At 39.8% G+C, this 24,203-nt stretch overlaps 1 protein-coding gene across 6 annotated transcripts in view; it reads right to left on the bottom strand.

Moving 5' to 3' along the window:
• Window positions 1-11,836: 11,836 nt before the first annotated feature.
• fars2 (phenylalanyl-tRNA synthetase 2, mitochondrial) overlaps window positions 11,837-24,203 on the bottom strand; it is a 205,476-nt gene continuing 193,109 nt past the window's right edge. For 5 of the 6 annotated variants that reach the window (XM_007902655.2, XM_007902656.2, XM_007902654.2 and 2 more), the window contains one exon: window positions 11,837-12,180. In XM_007902655.2, coding sequence (XP_007900846.1) covers window positions 12,042-12,180 — 139 coding nt within the window. In that variant the 3' untranslated portion in view covers window positions 11,837-12,041. 6 annotated transcript variants of the gene reach the window in all.

Raw genomic sequence — 24,203 nt, 5'->3', positions numbered from 1 at the left:
GATTTAGACAATGAATCTTGCCTACGAAATACAGTTACTACACTTTGTAGTAAATCCCATGAAGCGCTTTGAGACACCTTCCCGAAGTTAAAGATATTGTTATCAAATGCAAGGATTAGTCATTTATCTACTCATTCGCCTAACATTATTTTTTGCTATAGAAATTGGTCCTACACACTGTGATCACATTTCCAAAGGCAATTAATTATTACATTCCATGTTTTGTCTGGTTCACTTTAATGATATATTTTCATGGTGCTTGTTACAGTAAACACCCAATGACTCGTTACTCCAAGGGAAAAGGGCTCAGTGACAAGTTATCAGGAGTGGTGAGTTTAGCATACATATAAATGCATAAATAAATACGGCCAGGATATTGAGTGCATGATGACTTAAGTGGTAGTGACAAGTTATCGAGAGTTTACTGTTTTTTAATACCAATATGGTTCATTTGGAATTTCTGAATATGAAATGCCATTTATCTGCAAAATAAGTATCTAGATTTGTTCAATAACAATCCTGTAATTGAGATGACCTGGTTTCACAGACAACTTGGTATGATTTGCAAACGTAAGCCATCCTAGACAGTATATATTCACCAAGGTTATTGATAAATCTTTGGACAAGATGGGCCAATCAAAGATGAATCAGATTAACAAAGGAAACTGGCTTTTGTCCAATTATTCAACCAATTCATAAATCACTTTACAATTTCCTCCCTGATCCCATGACTTTAAGACTTTATTCGTACATCTCCTGTAAGGGACCTTTTATAGCTTTCTCACAGTCAAGACATACAATTATATCCACAGTACATTCATCAATTAAAATGGTTTTTTTTTTAATAATTATTTTTCTCCTCCAATTTTCTCCCTTCCCTTCTTCTTTTCTTGAAGGTCTTGGTTCCACAACGTATGGCAGGGTACAGGTCCACAGATAGCACAAATCTCTGCAAAATTATCCCATTGACTGTTGCTTTTGGGTAAAACACATAGTTGGATGCACTTATTGGGTTTTCATGAAGGAAAATCATTTTTTCAAAGTAAAAAGCAGATAAACAAAAAAAACTTTGTTCGTAGGTTGCCAAAGCCGACGAGTGAAGCATAGTCCAGTCCTTCGATTCCCTCAATCATTTTGGTTGCCCATCTCTGTATCTTCTCGATTTCTCCAATATCCTTTTTGTACTGTGGTGACCAGAACTGTACACAGACTCTAAATATGGTCTCACCAATGATTTATACAGTGGCAGGATTACCCCACTATTTTGGCTTGCTATTGATCTTTCGATGTATCCCAACATCTGGTTTGCTTTACTCACTGACGCAGAGCATTGTTGTGAGAGCTTCAATTTATTGTCAGTGAGGAACCCCATGTCCTTTTCATTTTCCATACATATTATTTTCCTTATGTTCAAATAATAGTCCCTTCCAGGATTTTTTGTCCCCATGTGAAGTACTTTACATTTCTCCAAATTGAATTTCATCTGCCACTGATCTGCCCAATTCCCAAGTATGTTCAAAATTTTTCTGTAACCTATCTTGTTCAGCTTTGCAATCTACCACCTTCATTAGCTTGGTGTCATCTACAATCTTAGCCACAATGATTGGGACTCCTAGTTCCAGATCAATTATAAAAATATTAAGCAAAAGAGATCCCAAACAGATCCTTGCGGACCTCCACTGGTAAAATTTTCCCAGTTTGATGACACTCCCTGTATCACCACCCTCTGGGTTCTTCGGTCAACCAATTGATTCGTATCCAATGTAATATAACTCCACTTATTCCTGCTTTTTGTACCTTCAGTACCAACCCCTCAAGAGGAACTGCATCAAAGGCCTTACTGAAATCCAGATATATAACATCCACAGCCTTACCCTTATCAAGCTCCCTTGTAACTCTGTCAAAGCAAAACCGTAAATTAGATTGGCAAAAACCTTCCCTTCATGAATCTATATTAGCTATCATTTATGATTTTATTTCTGTCCAACTGCTCCATGAATTTATCCTTCATAAGAGTCTTCATAATTTTACCCACAATGGATGTCAAAGTTACTGGTCTGTAGTTTCCTGGGTCACCTTTTGTTACCTTTTTTAAAAATAGGAGTAACATTTGCCTTTCTCCAATCCCCTGGCACCTCTCCCTTTGTAATTTTTCCCTTGTAATTCTACAATTTTTTTTATATTCTAGTGCAAATTGAGATTGTTATGCTCAAACAGCGGAATAAATTCTATGCAAAACAGAATGTGAGAGACAATTTGAGAAAGACTAAATCCAATGTGCCTGCAAGGTTATAATACAACATTTTTCTTAGCATGCAGTTTATCTTCTTCAGTCTAATGTATCTACAGTTTGTTCCTCTCTACAGTCAGTCTTTCATCTCATTGGGGAAAACAAAAATCATTCCTGTTGCAATCAATGACAGTTTTAGTGACTCAGAATCAAGCCCAGTCGCAGAACAGATTAGTAGAACATTGGTTTCCTCACCAATCTAGTGCTCCTGAAAAAATTGCTTTCTAATTGGGAAGCAAATTATACAAACAAATTAATGAGATTCTAATACCAGCCTTTTCTGTACATGACAATAATCAGATTAAGAATGTTGCCTACCTATTACCAGTCATGTTATCCTATAACCATGGTTATTTAATCAAGGAAACATAAATGTAATACAATTAGGTTCTCGGATAATTCAAAACTGCTTGCTGGTGAAGGATTATTTTTAAACTACTGCAAGAGATTTTTAGAAACAGTATTCTGAGGTGTACCATAAACAAGAGTTATGTGCTAGAAATACTCTGGAGTACAGGAAAGACATTCAAAGATCACTTCATAAGATTGCTTTCTCTTATATGATTTTAGATGTAACTGGCGAATACTTAAGAGTGAAATTAGTCTCTGAGGAGACTATTGTGTAGTATATTGAATTGTTTCTGCTTAAAGTCTTACCGTATTAATCACAAGATCTCATGTAGATTTTCACAGGTTCTGTAGTACAAGTCACAGTAAAGTTAACTGTCAATATTAACTTGCAGGTCTGGAGGAATCACAATGTTGACTTCACTGAGATCTTGCTTCTGAGATCTCTAACAGAGAAACAATGCTCTTATATCTAAGAGATCCTCCGAGAAAATGTTTCAAACTTTTTAAAAATGTCTTTGAAGCTAAAACATCCATTGTTAGTTAATCTACATACATGATAAAACTGTATGACAAAAATGGTTTGTTCATTGTGTTATTTCAAGCTGTTTGTGACATCTAAGCCAAGTGAAAAAAATCTGTCCCAAGGTTGTGCAACACTATAGATCGTAGCTTTCTAAATGCAGATCATAAAAAAAATTGCTGTATGGCAAATGAATGGTAATAAGTATTTCATAGTTTCAAATTTTTGTAGCTTTTACAATAACAATCTGATGTCTGATAAAAAGTTAATAAAACATGAATAAAACATGAATAAAACAAGATCTTTATCATAGAAGTGTTCTTTTTTTATTCACCTCAGGAGTTGTGACACTGGCAGGGCCAATATTTATTGTCCATCTCTGGTTGCTCTGATAAGGTGCTGACCGGTAAAGACCGGGAGAGATGGTCTTTTCTTTAAGCCACTGAAACCCTTGTGGTGATGGTACTCCCATGATGGTGCTGGGAGGGGAGTTCCACTATTTTAAACCACTGATGACAAAAGACAGCTATTAGCATGCATCTTGTGCTAGGAGGAGACTGTAGAGCTAATGTATCAGTCTTTAATTTTAAAATAATTGAAAGAAAACTGAATCATTTGTGGTCATTGAGAAGAGCTGCCAATAGCTCACAATCAGCATCAAGAACTCTCTAGTCATATACCATCAAGAACAGTCAATGGAATGGAACATTTTTTGGTCAGCTGAGTGTCTGAAACATGCAAAACCCCTTCAGCATGCTTAAGAGTATCCAAACAGATTGAATTTACCATATAAGTATGCCATCTACACATAGATATTTTTCTGTGTCTGGACACAACATACATTTACTCCCTAGAGGAATGGACCCTGTTTACCTAATTCTGGAGAGTATTAGATGTAGATTGACAAGAGCTTGGGGACGTCAGAGTGTGTGTTGACGTATTGCTGCAGCCTAACCAGCTAAAACCGCATAGCTTGCCATTGAAAGCACTGTCTGGTAAGCTTCCCGTTACTAGTCAACTACAACCAACTTATCCATTAGAGCTTTGGCTTGCAGGATTAACAGGAGCTGAGAGGAAAAAATCACTCCTCCAGTAACCAGTCTACTCTCCAAGTCCCGCCAATGAACTGGGCCAATAGAAAAGTGCAACTGCACTTCTGCTGCTGAATCTGCTACGAATGCCCTCATCTGCGACAAACATGCTACAAACAAACCGTCCGGTACAAACCTGTACATACAGTATGCTAGGCCTTGCTACAAGCCTGTACAAAAACACTTGCTTTTAAATAGCACTTTCCATGCCGGATGGCATCCCAGAGCGCTTAACAATGGCAGAGCCCAATGCTGAGCCAGGGAGAGGGGGAAGGTGACCATAGGCACGGTCGAAAAAGAAGGTCTTCAGGTGCAACCCGAAAATGGGGAAAGAGGGGGCAAGACAAAGGGATTGAGTGAGGGAGTTCCATAGTTTTGGGGCGTAGCGGTCGAAGGAACAGTCGCTGATAGTGAAATGGAGGTTTTAAGGGACAAGGAGGAGGCTGGAGCCAGCAGAGTGGAGGCAGCAGGTAGTGCTGCGAGGAGAGAGGAGGTTGGAAAGACAGAGGGGTGCCAAGGCATGAAGGGACTTAAACACTAGAATTAGGATCTTGAAGTTGAACTGCTTTGTGACAGGGAGTCAGTGGAGTTTGGCAAGGACTTGGGTAATTGGGGTATGGAGTTGAGTGCGGGTGAGAATACTGGCGGCAGAGTTTTAGATGAGTTGAATTTTGTGAATAATGGTGGAGGGGAGAATGGTGAGGAGGGCGTTAGAGTAGTCCAGTCGAGAGGTGACAAAGGCGTGGGCAAGGGATTCAGCAGCTTGTGGAGTGAAGTATTGTCGGAGACAGGCAATGTAGCGGAGGTGGAGGAACGTAGTCCTGGCCAGGGACCGGATATGGACGAGGAAGGATAACTGGGGATCAAACCTGACGCCTAAGTTGCGCATGGGTTCAGAGAGCTTTAAGGACAGATCGTATAGGTTGAGGACGTCTGAAGACTTTGACAGGAGCCATAGAGTATGGCTTCCATCTTGTTGACATTTAACTGCAAGAAGTTTGCACTCATCCAAGCCATGATGTCTGTCGGACAAGCTGACAGAACATCAGGGGACTGGGGAGTGCAGCTGAAGGAGAAGTGGAGTTGAGTGTCATCCGCATACATGTGGAAGTTAACCCCGTGTCTGCTGATGACATCACTGAGTGGGAGCATACAGATGAGGAAGAGAAGGGGGGTCAAGGATGGAGCCTTGGGGTACCCCGCAGGTGATCAGGTGGGGGCAGAAGAGAACCCATTTGCGGAAATGTAGTGCTGGCGTTTTGTAAGGAAGGACTTGAACCAAGCGAGTGCGGTCCCACTCAGGTGGATGATGAAGGACAGGCGGTGGAGGAGGATGGCGAGATTGACTGTGTCGAACGCAGCAGAGAAGTCCAGGAGGATGAGGTGGCAGAGGGAGCCCCTGGTCACAGATAGAGAGGACATAGTTTGTGACTTTCACGAGCGCAGTCTCTACAAACCTGTACATGGTGTGCTAGGCCCTGGGCCTCTTGCCCTGTTTGCTCGACACTGCTACTATGGATGGAGTTGGCTGGATTGTTTTACAAAATGCATCTCCTAATAGCACTAATCAATCCTTCACAATTCCCCACAAAATTCACCAAACTTCTCCACCAAATTCCCTGCAATTTGGAGCAAATATGTCCGCACATTTCTTTTGGCCCAGCCAATGTGCCAGGCTGGCTGGTCTGTTACCAGCAGTCCCCTGGAGTACTGCAGGATTACCCAGCTCAGAAACCGGATTACTGAGATCACCACAGAGAATTAACTTGATTCCGATATTTTGTTGCCAAACATGTTACCTTAGAGGCAGTTCAGTTTAAAAAAAAAACCATCTTATCCGCCATCCTAGGAGTATAATCACCAGTTGGTCATGTGGCATCTGCTAAGTGCAGGTTGAGCCCTCACTAGTGGATAACAGGTACCAGGCCCTGGATGCCTGGCCTCAAGCCCTGAGTGCTTGAGCATAAAATGGCACCATCCTTCTACCCACAGCTGGGACCCGTATCTCTTCCCATTGAGTGACGGTTCCTCCTGTTCGAGGAACGAAACTTGAGCAGCAGCTGCTTACTCTATGCAAACTAATCCCTGAAACATTTTTAATGACTTCTTTGCTCATTTCCTTTTTTCACTAATTTTCTCCTCTTTCGTTCACAGATTCTAAGTTTTTTTTAGAGCCCAGGCCTTTCAGCACATAAAATCTAATCTAATCTGTTCCCATTCACCTGCTGAGTTCCCAACCCTTTAAAATAATCTGCTGTTTCAAGCATCCTCCAGAAGGCTGACGCATATTGGAGTATGGTTCCATAGTTAGCAGAAGGCTTCCATAATTACCTTGCAATTGTGGCTATTCTTTGTATGAGACTAGACAGTTAGTTTCAATGTGCTACTGAACAAGAGGAGCATCACAAATAAGACCCAATCCTTTTCTAATGCGACAGTGTATAACTCTCAACAGGAGTCACCAGATACCAATCAGGAGAAACTCTGGCTGTTTTTTCTTCTCTAATCCAGGGCCATTGATGCATTGTTATCAGATGTTATGCAGCCCCACAGACGAGAGATTGCGCCTGGAACCTTCCCAGTGTAAATTTCATTGAGTTGGATTGACACTGGGATTGAAAAAGTACTTAAAATGGCAAAATTGCAGGGTAAATGGTGCCTCAGAAAGCAAACTGTCTCCTGCAGGGAATCCAATGCACTTTATGTCAACCACGAGAACATTGCTCTGAGCTGTTCTCACACTTTACATCCTGAGGTACTTTGTTTCCTAACAGCAGTTTTATAATTTTTTGGCTTCCCATTAACATTTCAAACTATAAATACAAAAGATAGCTTTGCTTTGGGAATATCTGATTATAACAATCCAATGTACATTTGCAATCCTTTTGAATTAAAAAAAATCCTAGAAGTCTCATACAGTTCTGAGTGTGATCAAAATCATTGGGTGGATGTTTAGTGCTTAGAAAATTTGGCATAATTCCAAGAACAAGAAACACTACTAATGTGGATTATTTAGTTATTTTGTTTGTGGTCCTTCATACATCTAAGATTTTCACTCAGTAGTATTTGCACAAGAGCAGGAACCTTTGGTTCTGCTGAACGCAACTCAGAAAGTAGCAATGATCTATCTGATGGGAGATCCCCTTTATTGAAAGATGTGAACAATGGTGTTTCGTGAACGTGTGTGAATTGCTTCAGACAGGCAGTCTTACAAATGCCATGCAAGAACACCTTCTGAAATTGACTCATGAGGTGGTTGAATGCCCTTTTATTCCCTTCTAAAAGTCGCTTCCTGACAGTTGATAACTGTACAAAATGCAATTCACCAATCAATGTTTTAGAAATAGGTTTGTCAATCATCCACATCCCACAGGTGACAAACTGTTCCAACCTTTTTGGCATTTGTTGTGGAGTCTGCAAAATAAGATTATTGTCCTTCCTCCGAATATCTTTACCTACCAGTTCCATCTAAAAGCCATTTCGACTTAAACCCCCTCCCAGCAAAAAAAGTGTGATATAGGAGAACTGAGCCAGTTTGTTTGTTTGTCCTACTCTGTCAGATGAGATAAACTGGTCAGCAGAGGTTGCAATGTGGAAATCTTTTCTACAGACAAATCTCCAGTGTTTTGCATGTAAGAAATTTAAGATCATAAGATCTCATAGGTTCAAAAGCAGGAAAATAATAAATAAAAAAAAATCCTAAAATAATAAAATGAATATAGCAATTTAGTATGAAATGAAAAGGTCCCACGATGGAATAGAGTTGAAAATATATTTGAGGATTCCGTGCTTCTTTTATAAATTGTAAAATTTAGGGATATTTAGCTATTGATTGTTCAGTAGGGCCATGTAAATTGACAGTGGTTACATTATTGTCCCTGATGGAATTCGGTTTCTCATTAAGAATGTTTAAGGACTTGGAAATAAATGGTGGTAGTACAGGGGGAGCTTCTTCCACTTATTGTACACAGTTTAGGTTGATGTTTTCCTGATAGATTATCTATTGTTCATGTCACCTTTGCCTTTGAAGTGGAACTCCTTTACCTCCCGGTGACCTGGCTAACAATCCTCCACATAAAAATTGTTTATTTATTTCATGGCTGTTGGTGGGACATTGTTGTGCGTAAATTGGCTGCTGCGTTTACCTACAAAATACAGTTACTGAATTTAACAGTAATTCCTGTGAACAGCTTTAAGATATCCTCATGATGTGAAAGACACTATACCAACTGGATTATCTTCCCATTCCATTTTAAAACCTACAGGCATCCAAGTCATGCATCATCTAACAATTAACCTATTTCATCCTCTACTGCCTTTTTGGTTGGCCAACAAAATACATTTTCTTGATTGAATATTTCTTCATCTACGGCCACCCTATGGGCGTCACCTCTCTGTAGCTACTGGAAACAATGATAATAATAATCCTTGCATTTGATACAGCACCTTCTCACATCTTCGACTCGTCTCAAAGGGCTTCATAGAATATACTGTAAAGTGGATTGACTGTATATTTTGTGGGTAAAACAATTTGGAATGGACTCACCTGGACTGGTATGAATGTTCAGGGAGCCAGTTCCTGATGGCCCTAAGGACCACTCCAGCCTGTGGGTCAAGGGTTTGCTACCACTGTTCCATGCTATTCTTTTTAACCTTGGTGGTACTCTGCCTAACACCCTTGATGTATCTTTCTTTGTGAAAAAAAATGAAGAATGTCTGGGAAACCATGTCAGATTTGTTTGTGGATCTGAAGAGCATGACATCTGTGACAAGCAAGGAATTATCAATGTTTACATGTCTTTGATATTATTCAGAAAAACACCAAAAACTAGGATTGAATGGAAATGACCATTGGCCATTCATGCCATGGCTGTTTGTGGGACACTGCTGTGTGCAAATTGACTGTCACGTTCGCCTACAACTATACATTCACTCCACTTTACAGTAAATCCTGTGAAGCACTTCAAGACATTTCAACAATGTGATAAGACACTAAATCAAGTGCAACATTACTATTTCTTCTAATAAAACGACAATGACTGTCTGCGCTTCAAGACGGATCTCAATAACCAATTGACGCAGAGGCATGATTTACACCTCATTGGAAATGTCTTGAAACTGGGAGTGACATGGGCATGGCTGTTTTCAGGTATCGGGTTCATGAGTTATTTTCAGTTTTGTGTTTTTTGCTGCAGCTGGTGGCCGCTGAGTCAAAATCGCACTGTGGCATCATGCGTTACAGAGCACCTACGTATGTACCCACACACTGCAGTTACAACTGGTGGCCACGCCAGCTGACCGTGGCGCTGTGGTATCCTGCGTCACATAGCACGCACATAGCCAAGCGGATGGAACAAAATAAACAACACAGACAAAGCTAAGTCGCAGCAACAACAAAATTACATTTTTAAAGCACCTACTCCTCCCAAAAGGTGTCCTCCCACAGGAGTCTTCCCAGATCAGTATAGAAAAAGACAAAATGCCTGTCTGTGTGCCAATCTACATTCCATATTGGATCCTTTGGCTGCAAGCGTAGCTGCAACGGGTACAGCTAGTAAAAGCAAAGTCTTTTGCATAAAGAGGGAGAGCTTGTCTAAGGCTCGTTTTATAGATGTTTTGAACTAAAACGCTGATAGTGTACCTGTGACACAAACCTGAACTTTGGTGCTGTTTGGATAAATCAAAACAATACTTCTTTCCATTGATCTTGAACCTCAGCCACTACTGCTGTGAGGCTCAACGGTGAATGTGAAAGTGCATTTTGGAGGCCTCGGGTTGCAACCAATCTGGATTATATTACTTGACATAATCCACAAGACATCCATTAATTCTGTGATATTATTGAAAAATGCTCTAAATTTGAAACATTCAAAGGCCTGAATGTGAACACTGGCTTCCCAAGATGGAGAGATATGGGCATGGTCAGTTGAAGCCTAGCACCTGTGGTTGCTGTGACACAGGCTGACACAACCCGGTGCATACTATCACAACTGATTTATAATGTTTGGCTTGAAAGATAGAGCTTGAGACTATTAAAACCAATGAATATCACAATATGATTACAAGGCAGTAGTCTCAATAAGGGATTCAGATACTTTCGTAAACTGGAAGAGCAAAATTCAAGCAATTTAATTCCACGTCGGCTGAAAGAGACTTCCACAAGAAAGCGGCAATGCTGGAAAAAGGACTTTGTCACATAAACTACACTGCCTGTAGGGAATTCCCTGTATGTTCCCTGCAAGGCCTTGGTGATCTCAGATTCTAACACAGATTCTCTGATGGAGAAGCACTTTTTATAGCAAAGTGCTTGTTCCAGCTGTGAGACACCAGTAACACTAACGCTTTGCTAAGAAGTGCTTTTTCAATCCCATTAACAGTGATAAAATCACCTCCATGTATCCAGTAGCTTTTCTTACATTTTCTGTGGTGTTGATGAGGACAGTTCAATTTAGTTTTCACTCTTTATTTTGATGGTTGCAGGTGTTACGGGAGACGTCAGTTGCCAGGACACTATGCCACTGATGTAAGCTACTGCTGCTGATATGCATGTTGAAGGATTAATAATAGCGATGTAGTCACTGCAGATTCATCACATGCTAATCTATGGTTGATTATCAGGAGATAGAGGTTGGTAAGTGTGTACTTAATCAACTCACTGGTCTCGGAGTAGAAGCTACTTGTAGCAAAGCAATGCAAATCAAAGTTGTCAATATGAAGTACATTTCAAAAGCTAGTAGATACTTCTCAATCTGTTTTGTTCTCCATCATTCATTAAGGGGCCACAGTTAGCTGGTGCTTTATCAGAAGACACTGATAATATCTTGAGTGAAATGCATTGAGTTAACTCAGTGTGTTAGCTGTCTATTTGGTAAACATGTGTTCATATCCCATAGGAACTGAATTGCATTAATGTATCGTGTAGATGCATAAAAGTGTTTTAATTTGCATTTCTTTCACCTCCTCATTATCTAGAAATTAATACAATCTTTATTCAAAAGAGGATCAAACAAATACTATGAAAGAACCAAGAGGAGTAAAAATATGATGGTCTGCAGGGACTTGGGCCAAAACCTTAGGCAAGTTTCCTTACTCCACATGCCCGTGTTTACTAGTAGTAAGTAGGAACCTGATTGTTAGTTGATTGTTAGGCAAATCCCTTTCCGGGGGTAATAAACCCTCAAAAAAGTGGTCATTTGTTTGCGGGACACGGCTTGTGCGTAATTAGCTGCCACATTATGCCCACAAAATACACATCAATCCACTTTACAATATATTCTGTGAAGCGTTTTGAGACGTCTCAATGTCGTGATCAGGCGCTATATCAAATGCAAGGATTATATTATTATTTAGGCCAACTGGTACTTTTAAGTTATGTTTTCCTTGTGTTAATGTAAAAAGTTATTGCCCATGAAAACAAATATTTTCCACGTTCCACAACAAGATGATGTCAGGAAGCCTGATATGGAAAGGGTGTCAGTTGCACTTCAATTTGATCTGATAAATGTATGACAAGATCCAGGAGTTTGCAGAACCTGCTCAACTCCTGGGAACCAATTAACATAGAGAACACCACAAAAAACAGAATATAAGCATGTTCCTTTTATAAATGAAGACTAGTGTCTCTACACACATGCATGCACGCAGGCAGGCATAATACTATACACATTGATCCAATGATTAGCTTTACAGGAATCAAATCTGCCCTTAATCATAGCTCAAGCAAAAAATCTCCACTTTTATTTTTAAGGAAAAAAGAATTTCAACCAAAGCTGCATTCACTTTCTTGAATTTAAAATCTGCCTTCCACTCCCAGATTCTGCACGGTCGCTCTTTGTATGGCCTGGTGAGTGAGGCTCACCTCATCTTGCGTGAGTGTTCGTTCCATATGGCGGTAGGTAATCCGATAGCAGTGACTGACCCTTTTAGTCCTAAAAAGAGAGAAACAGCTATCAGTTCAGCGAATGCAAATAAAGCACGAAAAAGGGAGCCCTTCCAATCCAATAAATATATGCATTAATTTGAGATGTTCAGAATTTAAGAGTGCGCAGAACATTGAAAATTCTTAAACCTGGTTTTAAGTTGAAAGTTATTTATCTGGAATACTTAATGGAATGGGTCTCCAAATAAAGAATGAATTTTAGGATTCTGCATGATCTTAAATGTTCCTGCAGTGATTTTAGGCTAACACCATGAGGAATTTTGGCCTAAAGATGTATGACCCCCAACATTTCTTAACAAAGTAACAATGGATTATCACAATTGTATCACTCTATCCAATGAATGCCTTTCTGTCAGAGTAGATGCTGGATAGATAAATAATAATATTCTTTGCATTTGATATTGCATTTTATCATATCATCAAAACATTTGAAAGCACTGAACAGGATTCTTCTGTAAAGTTTAGTATCTATGTAGGCAAATGTAGCTGCCAATTTGATTCCAGCAACAGCTATGAAGTGAATGATCAATTTTATCTGGATTGTTAGCCAGGACACCAAGAGAAACACCCTTCTCTTTTCAAGTAGTGCCATAGGATGTTTAACATAGCTCACATAACATAGGAGTGCTTAGCACGCTTCCCTTGCAAGTGAGAGGACTCAGGTTTGATTCCTATAAGTGGGTTTCCTTACTCAACATGCCTGTGTTTACCTAGCAGTAAGTGGGAACCTGTTTTTTAGTCGATTGGCAGATAGCTTTCTGTGGATAATAATCTCTCCAAAAAAAAAAATTTTGGTCACTCTATCCATGACTGTTTGTGGGACACTTCTATGCGCAATTGGCTGCCACGGTTTGCCCACAAAATACAGTCAATCCACTTTACAATAAGTTCTCTGAAGCACTTTGAGATGTCTCAACGACGTGATAAGGCGCTATATCAAATGCAAGGATTATTATTATTATTAACATCCACTTGAACAGGGAGACAAAACCTCAAAGACAAACCGTGGCTGAAGTTTCCCCTTGCTGACCGAGGACACTAAGAGCAATTGTGATTACAATTATTAATCATTAGAAATTGAAGCTGATAACGGGCTTTAACATGCAGTTTAAATTTAGAAATTTCCTCAGTGCTGAATATGTTAAATGTAGATTAGCTGGGTCCATTGTCTCAGCAAACAGTATTTGGGCAGAGGTAGGCCCCACCTCCACCATTTCATATCTGATAATGAACGAAATCTCCCAAACTAACTCACAAGTTAGATCACTGAATGTACCTATACAGTTATACAGCAGCCTATGTGCATTGACAATAGTGCAAGACACTGCCCCAGTTGAAAAGCAACAATTTTAGACCAGCGGTTGAAATTATAATAATAATCGTTGCATTTGATATAGCGCTTTTCACGTCTTCTAGCCGTCTCAAAGCGCTTCACAGAATATGTAAAGTGAATTGACTGTATATTTGTGGGCGAAATGCGGCAGCCAATTGCGCACAGTAGTGTCCCACAAACAGTTGTAGATTGGTAAATTGAGATCTTTCTTGGTTTCTATGGATTTGCAACATGCCGCACACTGGCACACATCTACTCTCTGAGCCATCAGGTAGTCCACAAAATAAACTAATCCAAAAGCTAAGCATTTTGGATCAATGATTTTTGTGTGTGTTTGTATACAGACACCAGCCATCATCTTATTGCATGCTTGCTGCCGGAAATAGATTTGGTTGAGCGATGTATATTGTTGCCATCTCAGACAAGTATTCTTTGTGCCTTTTGCAAACTGACATTAGATGAGAACTAGAAAAATATCCTGTGGTGCTGTCTCTGTTAGACTTTTCAGCATCTGCTCAAAGCACCAAGGACGAGGATAATGAGTTTTTGTATTCATGTCTTAGATGGTTCAGGATAAATCCATAATACATTAATGCTGGTTTTATACTACATCAACTAAAGGCAGCTGCACCTTAAACAGCAACCCAACTGGGAACCCTGGTTATACTGCCCACTCATTGCCGATCAATATAAAGTAGGACTTCACACCCATGCACCTAGACACATGCATGAAGGTTTGGTTAACCCTTTCTGACTGCCAGTGACCAAAAACACTGACAGTACACTCAGCTCTTTGTATTCTCTTTGTGGGGTGCCCACAGATCTGAACATAAGAACATAAGAAATGCTAGACGAAAAAAGACCAAGGTCCACCTAGTTCGCCTTCCACAAGCACATATATCCCGATCTACCTATGTACTATATCCCATAATGTTATTTCCTAAAAGAAAAATCTAATCTGTGTTTGAAAGAATCAGCACTTTCTGCTTCAACCATCTCCTTAGGGAGCCTGTTCCAATCATGTCACCTCTCAATCTTCTCTTTTCCAGCGAGAACATGCCCAATTTACTTAGTTGCTCCTCATAGTCCAATCCTTCCATTCCCTCAATCATTTTGGATGCCTTCCTCTGTATCTTCTCAATTTCTCTAATATCGTTTTTGTACTGTGGCGACCAGAACTGTACACAGTACTCTTAAGTATGGGCTCACCAATGATTTATACAGTGGCAGGATTACCCACTTTTTTGGCTTGCTATTGATCTTTTGATACATCCCAACATCTGGTTTGCTTTACTCACTGCTACAGAGCATTGTTGTGAGAACTTCAATTTAATGTCAATCAGGACCCCCAGGTCCTTTTCATTTTCTATAAATATTATTTTCCTTCTGTTCAAATAATAGTCCAGGATTCCAATGCACAGTGATAACGGTGCAAGAATCCAGCCAACAAACCTCTCATTTCTGTAAACCATTAATAACAGGATGGCCATTTGACAATGGTGTAGTAAAAAAGATCATCTCACCCATGGCTTCAAAACTACAGCTTTACTGGGTCAAACATCCCTGAAGTGGATATATTACATAAAAGAAGCCTTATTGGTACAGTCAAAACCAAAGTCAAACCACAAATGATTACTGGAAGGTAAAAGCTGTTGCTGAAAAATTATAACCTTCCAACTAATTCAACATTTGCAATATGAGCTGCAGGTGTAGTGCCCCAGAAATGCTCCTGGGAACTGGAGAGTTTGAACCATAAAGGCGGAAACTAAAGGATCCTGTCTTGTGCAAAACTAATACTGGTTGTGTCACCCCTTTTGTATTTTATTTACATTCCTGTGGCACAGATCAGTTTCCATTAGTTTACGTGCCCCTACGCTGCAGACTTCGCCCTAGAGTCCTGTCAATCACAGAGCCGAGAAGGCAGGACCGAAGATTGAAAAGTCTGAGACAGGAGTACACGGACCAGGCGGTGACCCCTGGCTCTGCTGCAAGAATAGAAAGATTTTCCCAGCGGATTCTTTTATATCCCCCACAGAGGAGCATTAGCTTAATCCTGTACATCACAAACATTTAGTTATGATACAACAGGAGAGCACTGGGGGGTGGCGGTACTGCTTTTTAAAAACACTGTAGAATTTATTTTCATTTCACTCTGAAGCTATTAACTTATTTTACGGATTCTTAACAGTCGTAGCATTTTCTGCTTTTTACTATATCAACTAGGAGAACTTTGGTCTGGTTTTGTTGGAAAAGATTAATTCCTGTTCATCTGGGAGAAAACTAGAAGCAGCAATGATTTTTAGACTGACAGTCACTATCCGTCAATTACCACATGCTGCAAATTCACAAGAGTATTAACACTTTCCATTCACAGCCTGTGAGAAAGAATGGGCAGAGGAGGCAGTGGCAGAGGGTATTCTACAAATGGGGAGGGGAGGGGGAAAATTATATAAACGTAGAAAAAAAATAGAAAGTCTTACATAAAACGAAGCTTCAAACTTTTCTACAGACGGTTGTATAAATCGTGTTAAATGTTTAAACAGATATTTGTCATCATGGAGACAGACGACCCAAAAAAACTTGACAGCCTATTGGGAAAAAGACCTTCACTTCCTCCTTCAGGGACCACAATAGTGTTTATCCCAAACTGGAAATAAAACAGATGTTTTTCTTCATACCGTGCTATAAAATAAACATGTTTCCTGGTTATAACTATATTTTATGCTGGAAAATTATACAACCCAATTTTTCAGCTGGTATGTGTTCAAGTTCGTGCTTTGCTCCCTATCACAAGACACCTAATTTCACACTCGCCTACAAATCACTTCATGTCCGATCACTTCCCTACCACTCCGATGTCTATCCACCTCCCTTGTTTGGCCAGCTCCATCCCCGACCTCCCTGTTCCATTATTGGCAGCCGCGCCTTCAGCTAATACTCTCCGAAATACCTGCCTCAATCCATTCATCTTGCCCCCTCTTTATCCGTCTTCAAATTCCAACTGAAGACTTTACTCTTTGACTCCTGCCTTCAGTTATCTCCCCTTTCTCCCTAGCTCAGCATCAAACTCCACCATTGTTCAGCGATCCAAGATGCTATCTCGCATGAAGGACGTTATTTAAAAGTTGCTGTTGCTGTTTATGTCCAAAAGGCAAAAAAAGGGATATTTAATACTGAAATAGGCAAATCATACTAGTTTTCATGGGACACAGATTATGAATCAGAGTTTATTGGATACACTTATGGTCTGGATAAAGTATGATCAGAATTACACATTATTTGGTACTTAAGCTCTCTACAGACTGTTGATCAAGTCATTAAAGGGCAGAGACGCTGCTCCACTTTGCTAAAGAACTTGTACTTATATAGCTCCATTTATGTAAGAGAGTCTCAAAGCACTTAGCAATGCAGTGGCAGAACTGAGCAAGAAGTGGGAAGAATTTAGAGGTGACCATAGGTTTGCAAGATGTTTTTGAAGGTGTGTGGGGGGGTAGTTTAGGCACCCCCAACTATCACAATGCAATCACAATACTTTGAGGGTAAAGTTTGAGACTGCTTGCATCTATTGTTTTTCTTTTCCGCAGAGAAGAGCGTGCCTCTCATTCAATTCCTCGCTGCAGTTTGCTTTATTTTGGTCAGCCAGGTGTCTGACACACGGGGAAGTCCACCACCATGGTTAAGAATATCCAAACCAGCCAGAAATTTCCCCATGTCTGGAACGGAATGCCTGCTCTTCCCCTGGAGGGAAGCACCCTACTTAGCTAATTCCATAGAATTAGGAGCAGGTTGGTAAGAGCCAGAGTGTGGGGTACTCCTAGATTTTAATCAGTCAACACTGCATAGGTTACCATTGTGAGCGCTCTCTGTGAAGCTTTCCACTGCTTAGACAAGCCTCTCTTCAATCAAATGACTGATCATCAGGAATTCAACAGTATAGGAGAGTAGAAAACATTTGCCTAAAAAACAGTCACTATGCTTTATGGTTACCTCTATAAGTGCTTTAAGAAGTTTGTATATAACAATACCATTATTTGAACAGAAGGAAAATAATATTTATAGAAAATGAAAAGGACCTGGGAGTCCTGATTGACAATAAATTGAAGCTCTCCCAACAATGCTCTGTGGCAGTGAGTAAAGCAAACCAGATGTTGGGATGTATCAAAAGATCAATAGCAAGCCAAAATAGTGGGGTAATCCTGGGGTAAACATGCTTCTTCTTTCCAAGGAATTCCTTCAACATTCCTTCCTCAAACCGTGGCCTTTGAAGATCGATTGTCTAAAATCTCTCCCCAAAACATCAGACACTTTCTGATCTCCCCTTCAGACCATTACGAGCAGGTTCAATATCCCTATATAAAGAACTGTAAACAGCAGGAGTACAAATGCTGCATGCATGGAAGTGACAACTGGTTGAAAGCTTATACAAGCAAACTCACTAATCCCCGTCAGGCCTTCAGCCTTAAATTTGTATTCAGTTCATGTTTTAATTAGATTTGGCGATGCATGTCGGTCAGCAAAAACAGTGAAACGTAGATTGGAGGCTTGTTATAATGCAATGATTGAGATCTTTAAATTAAAGAGTGGTGTAATTGTCAGCTCCTCGTGTACGTGCTAGCATCTCACCCATGTGCCATCGGTTCATGCACTAAAAAGTCTGACTTCAAGGTCCTCAGGTCTCTACCAATATCACCTTCTATTGGCTGCATATGCACAAAGCAGGATGTGACAGTGTCAGTGATCAGTTTCCCCCAACGTCGGACACTTTTGTAGCTAATGGCCGACTTAAGGTGCTGGGATCACTTGCTATTTGCCTGCACAATATTTGTGGTGACTTAATGACCTGGAAGTTATCAATTTTATCACAAAAGTCAGCCAACACACAGCTCGCGAGCTGTCTAAATAGTTGCCCATTTTTGGCATCTCTATTAATGCAGTACAATGCAACAATGTAATAATGAATAATAATAATCCTATCATAGCAGTTTTCATGTCAGGAGGCATCCCAAAGTGCTTCAGAAGATATACTGTAAAGTGTCTATATGTGTTTTGTGGGTGAACGTGGCAGCCAATTTGCACATAGCAATGTCCTACACAGCCATGAAGTCAATGGCCAATTTTATTTGGAGGATTGGCCATGAGACCAGGAGAATCTCCCTTTACTCTTGGAATAGTGCCATAGGATCTTTAACGTCTACCTGAACAGGCAGATGAGGCCTTGGTTTAACATCTCATCAGAAGAACGGCACCTGCAATAATGCATTACACCCCCAACACTGTATTGGAGTGTCACCGTAGACTGCATGAGTTCAAAGTCCCAACCGGGCATTTGAATCCACAACCTTCTGACTCAGAGGCAAGGGTGTTACCAACTGAGCCAGGCTGACACTATTGAAATGCTACCTATCAACTGAGCCAAGCAGAAACCCTGTCTATGCTGATGCTCCATTGGCAGCATTGCATTGTCAGAAATGCTGTACTTCAGCAGAAATATTAAACCAAATTCTTGTTCAGGTAGATAAACAAGTACAGATGTTAGATGGATGGAAATGACAACCGACTGAAAGGTATGGCAGCAAACTCACAAATCCTTTACCGTACTGATTATACATAGAACTCTAGAAATTTACAGTCCAGAAACTATGCTGTGTCTTTTCAAGATCAATCCTTTCTGTCCAACATCAGAAAATTACAAGATTGTTCTGGATGAAGAAGGTCCTTTGGCCCATCAGATTTCATCCCTCCAGAACACCCAGCCAACTGACCCCCATCACTGCATCAAGCTGTTTTCTTAAATAAGTCAGTATCCTGGCCTACACCACTTGTTCCAGGCAACTTGTTCCAGTTGTTGATTAACCTTTTGTAAAGAAAAATTACGGGTATTTGTCCTGCAATTGCCCTTTATGTCCTTTTGTTATACTGTGTTGATATCTCCTAAAGTATTGACCTGGGTTTAATTTTTTAAACACATTTAAAATTTTGTACACGCTAGAAGGTCCCATCAAGCTGTCTTCTCTCAAGAATGAAGAGCCTCACCTTATGTTCACAGTGACCAGAACTGTGCAGTATTCAATGTGTGGTCTGACCAGACCACTGTACAGTCTGAGAATGACATCTCAGGATCTAAACTCGACTGTTTTTGCATGCATTATAGTTCAGCATGTTATGTTTGCCTTGTTTATTGCTGCCTCGCACTGTTTTGACATATTGAGCGAGATGTCAACTTAAACCCCTAAATGATTTCAACTTCCTCCTTGGCAAGTTCAATCGCATCCATTGAGCACCTTCCCATATTTCTAGAAAAATGCAAATTCTTTCTTTTTGCTTGTGAGGATGTTAATGAAGGCTTTTCCTCAGGACTCCCATGGTAAGAATTCCCAGGGGTGTCTCAATCACACTGATAAGGAATTTACGTGTATTCGGGATCCCTGGACCAATTTTTGGAGCTGGCAATTGGCAATGTTTACTCTGTGGTCTTTTTCCAAATTATTGTTCACAATGAAGCACTAACTTTGATTCTGGCCTCCACAACCATTCAAGACCTTCAGTTTTGGGCACTCCTAATACTAGGTGTGTGTCACCTCGTATGCCTTCAAAGTATTGATCTGGCATAATTCAACCCCACCTCCCATTAATTAGCTAAGCTATTTAAATAGGTAAATAAATTGCCACACTATTGGTTGGCTTTTAATGAGCCAGTTTTTCTAGAATGTGATTATTAACAGGGGACTTCAACTGAAGGGACTTGTAAGCAGCTCTGCTGGTCTGATTCAGTCTGAGAAAGGGATTGGGAAACATCATTTAAACTTCCAGAAAACACAACTACTAATTGCTTTTCCAGAGACATAATCTACTGCAGCTGTTATTTTGAAAGGCTTCACTCCAATTATGATAGATTCTTCGAAGACAACGAAGACCACTGTTATACAATATTAAATAAAACAAACTGTTCATGAAGTGAAAAATAAACAGTGAAGTGCAGTATTCTAAAACCTGAATAAGCACCAGTTTTTATAATGCTAGTAATTCTTAAACAGACAATTATTATTACTACTTTTGTCTACTTTCACCTTTTTATATATTTATTATAATAATGTATTGTTATTTGTTCAATACATTACCAATTTATTCATTTTAACTAGAGTCAAATCCTGATAACTCATCACTCTAAGGGAACTGGGCACAGCAACAAGTTATCCAGAGTGGTGAGTTAAGCATATGTATAAATATATAAATAAATGTGGCTGGGATATTGACAGAACGATGACTTGTTTGCATATTGTTTGTTTCTGTTCATTGAGGGAATAGCGGCAAATTGTGAGCTAGTCTGTTGCTCCTGTTGAGTTCTAAAATCTGTAATATTCCACATTCATGTTACATGATGGACATAGCAAAGAGTACACTTAGTGCTTAAATGGTAAATACAATATAAACATATTTATTGGTTAAAAACAGACTTGGAATTCTAAACTCATGTTAATTGATCTTGAAGGATTAATGAGACCTCTAGATTACAAATCAAACTAAGGAACTCAGCCTTTCATGGTCAGTGGAATATATGAATACACTTGTAGAACATAAACAATCATCACTGTGGTTTCCTACTGGAAATATAAAGTATTCATACTGAACAACTACACATCAATTTAAAAGGAGATGGAGCTGGGAATTGAAACGCAATGGTTTATGAAGGCCCTGTCATGGAGTTTGAGGTGTTAAAGTCAATGTTCAAGGCTGCTGAATTACCAAGGCCATTTGTGACATTGTTGATATTTGGTGCTGAAATTTATTACTACGACTTTACTGCGTTTCTTGGCTAACAAGCTTGACTACGCTACGAGATGCAATCCCGTGTGAAGGGTGCAAGTTGTTGTCGTTTACTGTAAATGTTTTATTGTCACTCAGGATGTGAGTTCATATTACATTAGAATCCAACTCTAAACATAAACACAAGCCCAAGTTGGCAGACGTCAAGGAGTTAGATTTCTCCACATTTTATATGGGTGGGGGGGAACGCTGGGAATGAAACAGCTAAAAGCACACATCACCCATGCAAACCAATGGTGACCTTCCCGTTGCTTGTGCAGCTAGGACACCTTAGCCATCAGGGAGTTGAGAAGAAAGGTTGTCAGGAACTAGGTGGGAATAATTCCCCCCTCACCCCCTCAGTGACATGGTCATCCCTGTCAGTGCGTTTGATGAGCCTGGCAGGCGGTCTGGTCACATATTAACAGACGTGCTACCTGGCGCAACTATCAGTCCAGAGCTAATGCAGAGAATTATCATCCTTTTACATTGAAGAGACTCTAAAGAGAGAAACTCCACTTCCCTTCCCCCTATCCTGGCGGGCAGTCACAAGCTGGTCTTCAGACAGCTGGCGCAATCTTCAATTTGTCTCTACAACCAACTGTTCAACCTATACTACTCTCCTCATAATATCTGCACGAAGATACTTGGCTTCATTGTGACATATCTTGGAAGGTGCTAAGCTTGATACACGAGTTATTAATACTAATATTAATAACAATACATTGACGTTGAAATAACGCTTTTCACTTTGGGAGTGCGTGTCAAAAAGGTTCACAAGATACACTGTAGAGTGTGTATTTTGCACGCAAACATGGTGGCTAATTTGAGCAAAACAATGTTCCAAAAACAACTACTTGCATTTGTTTTGCGCCCTTCAAGTGGGGCAGCGTCTTGGATGTTAATGAACAATCATGAAGTGAATGACCAAATTTAATTTTATTCCTCAGAAGCCAATTGGTACTACATCGAATAATGCAGCATGTCCCACCACAGTTGGCAGAGCAGTTTGGCTTGATACTTAATCCACTATCCACACTTGCCAGAAATCAATAACTTTAATCCTCACATTTTCAGCAATGCAACTATTCAGAGCTCTTTCGAGTCCCATGAAAGTCAGGTTGCATGGATTGTAGTATCCAGTTGTGCTACATCAGTAATTTGGTCCTACAGAGTTAAGTCTCAGTTGGTAGTACTCTTGTCTTTGGGTTTAAGGCCCACACCAGGATTTTTGCTCATCATGAAAACATAAGAATTTGCTAGACGAAAGAAGTCCAAGGTCCATCCAGTTTACCTTCCACTATCCTGACAGTCGCATGCACATGTCATGTCCCAAACTATATACTGTATTCCGAGACATTATTTCCTAACAGAAATCTATCTAATTTGTCCTTGAAGGAATCATCACTTTCTGCTTCCAATGTCTCCCTAGGAAGCCTGTTCCGTATATTTACTACTCGCTCACTGAAGAAGTGTTTTCACAGATTTGTTTTGAATTTACCCCCCTTCAATCATGTCCTCTGGTTCTACTGTTCAGTACAGGATAAAACAGCTTATCAGGTCTACATTATCTAGTCCCTTTAGAATGTTAAAGACCGCAATCATATCACCTCTCAGCCTTCTCTTCTCCAACGTGAACATACCCAGTTTATCTAATCGCTCCTCATAGTCAAGTCCCTTCATCCCCTCAACCATTCTGATTACCCTCCTCTATATTCTCTCAATCACTGCAATATCCTTTTAAGAATATATTGTTCATATAAAGTGGAGTAATAAATAATATAAATAATAAACAATGAAGGAGTGCTGCATTTTTGCAAGTGCCATCCTTTGGACGAGCTGTTAATTTGCGTCTCAAAGTGCTTCACAAACTTTCTTTAAAGTATGGTGACTTATATTTGTATAGGAGTAATGCTTTGAAACATCCTCCAAACGTGATAGATGCTATATCGAAAACAAGGATTATTATTAATACAGTTGCCTAAAGATATGTTTCATGTTTAAGATTGAAGCAAGTAGTTTAAGATCACAAGAGATTCAGATGCAGGAGACCCTTCGGCTAATTTTAATTATACTGTCCAACCACACAGAACAATGTAAATAATTTCAGAAGATTCCACACATGCGCAGACATGATTCTGTGCCAAAGTAAGAAAGAGTAAGTAGAAAAAGAGTTAAATGCCTTCATGTGAGGAAGGGAGGAGAGTGAAGAGAATTGAAGGAAAAAAGAGCTGCTTAGAATTAGAGTTATAGCAATGCCTTTAGGAAGACATTTTTGTTAAGATGAATGAAACTCTTCAGAAAATATAAGGTCATGGTAATACTGTTTAAAGTACCTTTATTGTCCCAGGCTTCATTTTCTGCTTGGTTCTGAGTGATTTGCAAATTACTAGCAGGTCTGAAATTTCATGCCTGTTGTTTGTGACAGTGGGAACTATAAATTCAGTTATTGGGCACTTAACATAAATTATTTAAGTGTGGAAATGAGTGAGACGCTGTTAATGTACTCTCAAAGCTCTCTCTCATAAGGAATGCATGAAGATTTGGATTAGAAAGCATGAGTGGAAAACAGAAACATTCCCAACAACAATTTGGGTTAACAGCATTTTTATGAGCAACCATCATATATGCTACTTAGAGAATTCGACTGATAACAAATCTGAATGGATAATAATAAAGTCAATGAAAGTAATACCATACATCATGTTGATCAGCAAATACATAGTGTGAACTGAATTCGAACACCCAGGAACCTCCTATACTAGGTCATCCTGCAACCAGACATCTCAATAAGTGAAAAGGAGCCATATGTTCCAGATATCTCGATACGTGATAAGGAACCATATCATATGCAAGTATTATTTTGGAGTCCTGTA

This window comes from Callorhinchus milii, unplaced genomic scaffold (assembly GCF_018977255.1).
Source record: "Callorhinchus milii isolate IMCB2004 unplaced genomic scaffold, IMCB_Cmil_1.0 Scaffold2, whole genome shotgun sequence".
In the NCBI taxonomy this organism is placed as follows: Eukaryota; Metazoa; Chordata; class Chondrichthyes; order Chimaeriformes; family Callorhinchidae; genus Callorhinchus; species Callorhinchus milii.
The sequence above is the reverse complement of the archived record's forward strand: the minus strand, read 5'-3'. Positions and strand labels throughout refer to the sequence as shown.